Source organism: Papio anubis, chromosome 1 (genome assembly GCF_008728515.1).
Source record: "Papio anubis isolate 15944 chromosome 1, Panubis1.0, whole genome shotgun sequence".
Taxonomy (NCBI): Eukaryota; Metazoa; Chordata; class Mammalia; order Primates; family Cercopithecidae; genus Papio; species Papio anubis.
In genome coordinates, this window is record NC_044976.1 from 149,929,781 (window position 1) to 149,939,163 (window position 9,383).

The 9,383-nt window shown below is 46.2% G+C and overlaps 1 protein-coding gene across 1 annotated transcript; it reads left to right on the plus strand.

The window, feature by feature from the left end:
• The first annotated feature begins 5,195 nt into the window (after nucleotides 1-5,195).
• LOC116270598 (thioredoxin-like protein 4A) lies at nucleotides 5,196-5,931 on the plus strand. The gene has a single exon (XM_031655899.1). The coding sequence runs from the start codon at nucleotides 5,304-5,306 to the stop codon at nucleotides 5,730-5,732; it is 429 nt and encodes a 142-aa protein (XP_031511759.1). The 5' UTR covers nucleotides 5,196-5,303; the 3' UTR covers nucleotides 5,733-5,931.
• The last annotated feature ends 3,452 nt before the right edge of the window (nucleotides 5,932-9,383 follow it).

Sequence of the window (9,383 nt, forward strand, 5' to 3'; positions counted from 1 at the left end):
GTGCAATTACCCTGAAACCTTTGTTTCGAGAAATCCCACTTCCCTCCCTCATTCCCCATCACAGCTCTGCTGCCTGACCAGTTGGCCTTCATTACTTCTGCTACAATCACCGTGAGCCTGCAGCTGGTAGGGGCTGGCAAAAGGTTCAGTATGGCTATTTATTTCCCATGCATCTACCAAGGAAAATGAATTTGCACGTGCCATTTGCAAGCAATTTGCAAAGTGTGCGGTACATTCCGTTGTTTCCTAGAGTCTAAAAAAGTGGTTTTCAATCTTTTCTTTTTCCTATTCTAGGCCACTTTAAGCTGGGCAGAATAACCCACAGTCAATTTGCTCCACCCTTTCTCACATACAAGTGGAAAAATAACGCAAGCATACTATTGAGGCATCAATGTAAAGTATCTTGGGCAGGGGGATTAGTTGTACACGTGCTTTCATGATCAAGGTGTAAATGACTCATATTCAAATTGCAATGCATAATTGTCTTTAGGTATAATTACCAGAAAATTAAAGGCCAAAAATACAATTAAAACAAAGATATATCACTAGTCACCTTAAGGTTCAAACAAATCCCAACTAACTTGATAATGATGAAGCTAAATTAACAGTAAATTACAATTAGAAGCAAGAATGGCAGCAACTGGAGACCTTGGCCCACACACGACAAACAACACTGATGGCAGACTGATGATAAAGCACCTGTCCACACAATGCCAGAGATGGGCAAGGCTCCAACAGCGTCGGGCCACACTTTCTCCAGAGGCCAAACTTCTCAGGGGAATACAAAATCAGAAACCTCAATGAAATTTGGTAGCACATTGACTTTTGTTTATAAATTCCAAACTAGGTTAACCTGTAGTCATTCACTTAGCAAGCTTTTAGTAAGTAGGTCTTAGATGTACATAAAAATGAGTGTGGATGAACTTGTAATTAGCTCTTCCTAAAGATAATTATTTACAGTAGTTCATCCTAGAGGGAAGACTTGCTTTCTTGGGTCAGTTTGAAGCCCATCAGGTGGGTCTTGGGTAGCATTTAAGAATCACTGGTTGGGGCCAGGCATGATAGCTCATGCCTGTAATTCCAGCACTTTGGGAGGCGGAGGCGGGGGGATCTCTTGAGCCCAGGAATTCAAGACCAGCCTGGGTAACGTGGCAAAACCCCGTCTCTACAAAAAATATGAAAACATTAGCCGGGTGTGGTGGTTTGCGCACCAGCTACTTGGGATGCTAAGGCAGGAGGATCTCTTGAGCCTAGGAGGTCGAGGCTACAGTAATCCATTATCGCACCATTGCACTCCAGCCTGGACAACACAGTAAGACCCTGTCCCCCTCCACCCCCCCCCAAAAAAAAGACTGGTTAAAAGGCATTGGAATGCAACTGAATTGTTTGTTATATGCAGGGGTCTTAGACTAAGAGACATGAGACATGAGAACCAGAGACATTTATGTCAACTCTCTTGCTTTCTACTACAAGAGTTATGCCAGGACCTCAGGCAAAAGCTAAGCATTCCAACCTGACACCACCAGTTAGGTTAGTACAGAGGTTAATGTGAGTTGGAAGATTTCACACTTGCTAATTTAAAAGAAGCAACTTCCTCAAAGCAACAGAGGTGAATGTCAGCAATTCACAGAAGCGTTATGATATTTTACCTTTGGCTTAAAAATTAGACAAAAGAAAGACTAGGAAGCAGTCTGCCAGAAAACCTAGCAGCAGCCATCTCCAAAGGGTGCAACACCCGGGTAACTCTGCCTTAGAAAATAACACTTTATAATTGTGTAACACTTTAACCTCTCCAAACACATTTGCATGCGTTACGGCAATCTCCAGAAGGAAGAGTGAGTTTCTGAGGTGTCCTGACTCCCTGACCTCCTTTTTCTTTCCTCAGCTCTCTCCTTCCTTCTCCTTGGGTCCACGTGCCTCTGGATTTGTTCCTTTCCCTCTTGTTCTTGCCGTTCAGTTTCGCAGTTCCTGCTTCAGTCGCTTGCTCAGGCCTTGCATATCCTCAAGATGCTACAGGACTTTTCAGGGTTACTCAGAGTTCAAAAGGAATCAAAATCTAATTCAACCTAGATTTGTTGAGTCCTTTTTAAAGAATAAAACTTTTTGGCTTTTGGCTGGGCATGGTAGCTCAAGCCTGTAATTCTAGCACTTTGGGAGGCCAAGGTAGGAGGAATGTTTGAGGCCAGGAGTTAGAGACGGATTTGGGCAACACGGCAAAATCCTGTCTCTTCAAAAAAATTACAAAAATTAGCCAGGCATGGTGACTTATGCCTATAGTCCTAGCTACTCTGGAGGTGAACATGGGAGGATCACTGGAGTCCAGGAGTTTGAGAGTAAGCTATGATTGCACCATGGCACTCCAGCCTGGGTGACTGAACACGGCCCTATCTCTAAAAGTTAAAATTAAAAAAAAAGATATGCCTGTAATCCCAGCACTTTGGGAGGCCGAGACAATCCAATTTTTTAAAACTGATAAGAGGATCGGGCGCGGTGGCTCACGCCTGTAATCCCAGCACTTTAGGAGGCCGAGGTGGGCGGATCGCGAGGTCAGGAGATCAAGACCATCCTGGCTAACATGGTGAAACCCTGCCTCTACTAAAAAATACAAAAAACTAGCCAGGCGAGGTGGCAACCGCCTATAGTCCCAGCTACTTGGGAGGCTGAGGCAGGAAAACGGCGTAAACCCGGGAGGTGGAGCTTGCAGTGAGCTGAGATCCAGCCACTGCACTCCAGCCTGGGCGACAGAGCAAGACTCCATCTCAAAAAAAAAAAAAAAAAAGATATGACTGTCTGAATGAGTAAGGTAGAGCTCTTTATGTAAAGCCCGTTCATTCCTGGATAAGTAATTGAAGGCAAGCAGGTTTGGGAATCGTCAGGCCCTCATGTGTAGCACGGGCTGCCACAGGCCTCTAGCTTCACTGAGTCAGCCAGCATGAGCTGTGAAACCTCAGTTCAAAGTCACTGGGGGAGTACTATGTGTTGAATGTTTCTCCCTCCCCTGAAGTTCATATGTTGAAGTGCTCCTAACTTCCTGTACCTCAGACTGTGACCTTATTTGACTACAGAGTCTTCACAGAGGTAACCAAGTTAAAATGAGGTCATCAGGGTGGACCCTAATCCAATGAGATACCAGTATGACTTATATCTTATGAGAAAGGAAAATGTGGGCACAGAAAAACAGTGGAAGATAATGCAAAGACACAGGAGGAGACAGCCAACTACAAGCCAAGGTGAAAGGCCTGGAACAGATCTTTCCCTCACGGCCCTCAGAAGGAACCCCGTCCACATTTTTTTATTATTTATTTATTTATTTATTTTTAGAGATGGAGTTTCGCTCATCACCCAGGCTGGAGTGCAGTGGTGAGATCTTGGCTCACTGCAACCTCCGCCTCCTGAGCTCAAGTGATTCTCCTGCCTCAGCCTCCCAAGTAGCTGGGATTACAGGCGCCCACCACCATGCCTAGCTAATTTTTATATTTTTAGTAGAGACGGAGTTTCACCATGTTGGCCAGGCTGGTATCGACTCCTGACCTCAGGGGATCCACCTGCCTTGGCCTCCCAAAGTGCTGGGATTCCAGGAGTGAGCCACCATGCCTGGCCGCCTGCCCACATTTTGATCTTGAACTTCTGGCCTCCATAACTGTGAGAAAACAGATTTCTGTTGATTAAGCCATCCAGTTTGTGGTACTTTGCTACAGCAGCCCTAGTAGGCTCATTTAGAGAGCAACTAGCCCAGAAGACTAATTTTTCTCACCTCCTCACAAGACGGTTTTAATAACAAAATGAGCTGATAGAACTAAAGCCCTTTGCAAATAGTTAAAGCTACAATGAAGATGAAAGGGATTCATATTAATATGATAACGGTCCCTGGCTGCCATATTTAAAACTACTGGATTTTAAAAATTACCCCTCTTCTATGCATACAACTGAATCCTTTTCCTGGCTATATTTTTCTCTATAGAACACATATCACCTTCTAACATACTATGTTTTACTTATTTATTTTGCTTATTCTCTGTCTCTTCCCACGAGTAGTAAGCTCCACGAAGGCAGGGACTTTCCGTTTTGTTCACTGCTAGTCTCCAGCACTTAGAGCTTTGCCTGCCGCATGGCAGGTCCTCAGCATGCACTTATCATCCATGCACGTTGGATGAATGATAAATGCACATTTGCATCCTCATCTTCATTAGGCTATTGTCTACTGATCCTTTAAGGCCTAACTCAGGCCTTCTCTTTCTTAGGAAGCCTCCCCACACCACTTTCCTCTTTCCTGGTTTGGAGCTTCCCCTCCATTCTCTTACATGGGTCTTTCCAACACTGCAGTGACCACATTGTGCTTGTTTCCATGACTTCCTTGCTGTGGGCTTTGGAGGTGGGGAACACCCAGGTCTATACAACCTGTAGTCGAAGGAGGTGGCTCTGTGTCTGGCCCTTGGTGGGTACTCTGTGCTTCTCTGTTGAGTGAGGCAGTAGCTGGGGAACCAGGGAAGGGCATGGGCAGAGAGAGGGTGGAGCAGAGGTGGCCCACAAAGGGGTACTGACCTTGTAGCCCAGGCTGTGCCCTCGAGCTAGAATAGTCAACAACACTAAACACTGAAAAGGAAGCCCACCAGCACACACTGCTGGAACCACAGAGGAAACCAAAGTGGAGAAGAGTGAGGCCAGCTGGGAGGATGACCTCAGGGTTTGGAATAGAAGAAGTAACATAAAAATTGATAAATCAGAGCAGAAATATGAAAAGCCACTTTAAAGAGAAAACAAATGAAAGGTTCCTGGAAATGCAAAACAGAAGTTTCACCTGATGAATACGTTCACATAACTGAATATAGAATGAATTGCCTGGGGCTGAGATGGGGCATGGGGGTTGTCAATTAAGACATTTTGGTTAGAGGTCAGGCGCAGTGGCTCACACTTGTAATCCCAGCATTCTGGAAGGCTGAGATGGGCGGATCACTTGAGGCCAAGAATTCAAGACCAGCCTGGCCAACATGGTGAAACCCCGTCTCTACTAAAAATACAAAAATTAGCTGGGCATGGTGGTGGGCACCTGTAATTCCAGTTACTCAGGTGGCTGAGGTACAAGAATCACTTAATCTGGGAGATAGAGGCTGCAGTGAGCCGAGATTGCACCACTGCACTCCAGCCTGGGTGACAGAGCAAGACTCTGTCTCAAAAAAAAAGAAAAAGAGGTCCGTGGGCCCGGGGGCGGCGGGGGCCGGGGAGTGAGGGGCCGGCTGAGCCCGCCACCTCGCTGGGCCCTCCCTGGCGCCCCGCCTCGGGCGGCGGCGAGCGCGCGGGTCGCCATGTCGTACATGCTCCCGCACCTGCACAACGGCTGGCAGGTGGACCAGGCCATTCTCTCCGAGGAGGACCGCGTGGTCGTCATCCGCTTCGGCCACGACTGGGACCCCACCTGCATGAAGATGGACGAGGTCCTCTACAGCATCGCCGAGAAGGTTAAAAATTTTGCAGTTATTTATCTTGTGGATATTACAGAAGTACCTGACTTCAACAAAATGTATGAGTTGTACGATCCTTGTACCGTCATGTTTTTCTTCAGGAACAAGCACATCATGATTGACTTGGGGACTGGCAACAACAACAAGATTAACTGGGCCATGGAGGACAAGCAGGAGATGGTCGACATCATAGAGACTGTGTACCGCGGGGCCCGCAAAGGCCGCGGCCTGGTGGTGTCCCCCAAGGACTACTCCACCAAGTACCGCTACTGAGGCACCTGAGTCTGCGCGGATAAACGTCCTGGAGCCCTTTTTGTGCGGAAATGTTTTAAGCTATTTAAAGCCTTTGGAAAATACAGGAATCTCCAGGGCTGGAGGACCTCTGAGATGGAATTGATTACATGGTCTTAACTCACCAAAATAAACAAGCACGTGGTGAGAGGAGCAGGCCTACTTGTTTGTTCTCAGGAAACTTGATGAACAGATGACTGATTTTTCCTGGTCAAAGTTAATTCTTATCCTTGGAGTAAAACAAAGGTGTTTATCCAAAAAAAAAAAAAAAAAAAAAAAAAAAAAAGAAAAAGAAAGAAAGAAATTTTTGTCAGAAAAGGGAGAACTGGCCAGGCGTCATGCTCATGTTGTAATCACAGCAATTTGGGAAGCCAAAGTGGGAGGATTGCTTGAACCCAGGAGTTCAAGATCAACCTGGGCAAGATGGTGAGACCCCCCACCTGGATTGAAAAAGAGAGAGAGAGAACAGGGAGAACTAAGAGGTCTTTGTCAGCTGAGCAGCTAGGTAGAGAGTGCCCGGACTGGGGATGAAGGTATCAGATCTTCCTAGGAAGTCTTTGATGGGAATTAAATCTCAGAGGTGGGGGTAGGGCCGGTCTGGTAAAGGGAGGGCAGCGTGATTAGCGAGTAATTGGAAGTGGAGCTCAAATATAATGGAAAAATTCATGGTAAGAAGTCTCTGCCCCATGTGGAACACGGTGGTGGTGTTTGCATTTACAAAGGTAAAAAGTATGGGCCAGGGCAATGGCTCATCCCTGTAACCCCAGCACTTTGGGAGACCAAGGCAGGAGGATCACTTGAGCCCAGGAGTTCAAGACTAGCCTGACAACATAGCAAGACCCTATCTCTACAAAAAAACCCGCACACCTGTAGTCCCAGCGACTCAGGAAGACTGAGGCAGGAGGGTCGCTCGAACATAGGAGTTTGGGGATCCAGTGAACTAGGATCACACCACAGCACTCCAGCCTGGGCAACAGAGTGAGACCCTATCTCCAAAACAAAAATAAAGAAAAAAGAAATAAAAAGGACAGGTAAGACCATCTGTAAAGGTCATTGTGCTCTGAGGGAAGAACTAAGGATCTCAGCTCATGCTGCTTGTCTACAAAGAATGAGGAAAATTATCACTGGCTTGCCAGGCTGAACTGCCTTTGGGATTTCACAGTCTTGAGGGAGAAATTGTCATCCTTTGATTGTTCATTCATTCATTCATCAAACATTTTTGAGCCAGATACTGTGCTACATCCTGGGATACAAAAATAAATGTCAACATCCAGTTCAACTAAGAACCTTGACCTCCCGGATTTGTGTAATCTATAATCCAGTTCAAACAAGCATCCTCTAACATCCCCCTGTGCTGTGGGGAGGAAGGTGGTTAGAGAGGACAGCTCAAGCACCAGAGGCAGCAAGGCTAATCAAGCAGAACAGAAGGTCAAAGTCCCAGAAGAGGAGTAAAATGCCAATCCACCAGGGGAGTCTGGAACCAAGGCTTTGCAACCTCTCCCTGGGAATGTTGAATGGTACCCACGAGAGCAGAAGTACAGCACCAATTAGGTTACAGGCACTGCCACTAAAATTCAGTGAGCCAAAATTATCATTGAACTGAACAAGGAAATAATTTAGTTAAACAGATCTTTTGAGAATGCCTGCAGAGTCACTGGAAAGAGTTGTTGACATTCTTTATCAACGGAGAAAATGTTGCCAGGGTGCCTGCAACAAAACAGATTTATAGGATGCCACTCCTGACTCCCCAGAGACCTGCCCACCTGAAGCAGACAGATTAAAGCCAGCCTGGGACACACTTCCTGATTTTAAAAATAAACATTCTCCAGGTTTTGAAAAGTGAATTTCTCCAGGAAACACTTTATACAAGTAATACCCTAGAGTGTACATAATTTGTATTCTCTATACTCTGTGAATATTTCTCATATTACGGACAGGAAGATATTCAGTGTTGACTTCGGATGTAAAGGGAGTACATCCTTGAGAAGGAGAGTAGAAAGTCCTTATCCAGCCTTTGTCCAAGTCATCATCTGTTTTTGGTTCATTAGACATTAGTAGAGGGTCTACTCTGTTCAACACTGTGCTGGGCACCAGGGTGATGCAGCAGGAGGGAAGGAAGAGGTAGATAACAAAAGACTTGACAGGTGGCCCTTTATGTGCTTCCAGCCTAATGGGATGGTGTAGGTTGAGTTCCCTCGGTCTGAGATAGAGAACTGGGGGCAAGAGGTTTATTGGGGAATATACCCCAAAACAACATCTGTGTGTGACTGAAGGAAGTGGGCAGAGGTGGGGAACTTGAGCTGTAATGCAACATAAGCTTGAGCGGGCTCCATGGGACACTCTGAAGCTGAGAAGTCCTTCAGAGATGTCTCAAGTTGAGGCCAGGGAGAGGTGTCTGTGCCTTTTATTGAATGTCAAAGGGTGTGGACTTTCCCCAGGGAAGGGGAGTAGCCTTATACAAGACAGCTCCATTCTGTGGAGGGACATTTCTGAGAAGGAGCTGAGCCTGGAGCTTTCAGCAAGCAACATTCCTAGAAGCTGGGAAAATGCAAGCCTTGGGCCTGAACATGGGGATCTGGGCAGCATGCCACAGCAGCCACCACAAGGGAGCCTAATACAATAGCATGAAGGGCAGTGTGACATTACGGTGCTGTAATGAAGGTACAGATACAGTAGAATGAGCATTCAGAAGGTGGAGGGACCGCATCTGATAGGGAGCAAGGAAAGCCTCCTGTGGAGGTTGAGGCCCCTGAATATGCACAAGCCTTCCATCCCTACCCCACCCCCGGAGAAGAGCTAAGGTAATTAAATCACACATTCCCAGCTGATGGGGAAGGAGGATGGAGCAGATGGGAGGAAATGAGATGTCTGCAATTATCTCCTTCCCTAGCACTTCCAGAGTCACAGCCCCAACTGGCAATCACTTCTGACTGCCACAGTTAAAGATTTCCTCAGGTCAGCAACCCCTTATAATATGGGTAGAGTGATGGCCACAACGGGCCTTCAGATGTGTCCACTGACTGCCCAGCTAACTGACTGGCTTACCTGATGGATCAAGCCGTGTTTGGTCCAGGAACAAACTGACCCAAGGTCATCCCAGAATCTACAATGCCTCCCATTTTCAAAATTATTTCTTCCTATCAAGTGAGGTTATTCATTCCTTTTTCAAGAGTGACTGTCGAGACTTGTGAAACTAGAGTCACCCTTCTGGGATCAGGGTGGATGGAAGCTCAGGATGTGAGGAAGTGCATGAGGCTCCACTCTCTAGCAAAGCAAAAACATTTTTTAGAATCAGTTTTAAGATTTATCCTTCTGTTTGGGATGCCTCCAGGCTAAAGGAAACAAATATTCCATGGATTTACCCCTAGAGAGCAACATGTCCCCTGTCCTAGTTTATATTTCTGCTCAAAAAGCTGCTGTTTAACAGCCGAATAATGATTTCCCTTCTCAGCACTCTGTATACACTTGCACACTGCAACATACAGCTTTCTATGCCAAGGTTCAAAGGCATTGCTTCAAGTAAACAAAATTAAACAAAGCAAAGCACTTTGGCCCTATTCAGATAAAGCCTCATTTTCCTACATGTGAAATAGAGACTGGTCCTACTCAACAATCTTTGATTGCCAGGCCCTT

Excerpts from the sequence above, each read along its gene's own strand:
- LOC116270598 (XM_031655899.1), top strand. The coding sequence starts at position 5,304 with ATGTCGTACATGCTCCCGCACCTGCACAACGGCTGGCAGGTGGACCAG.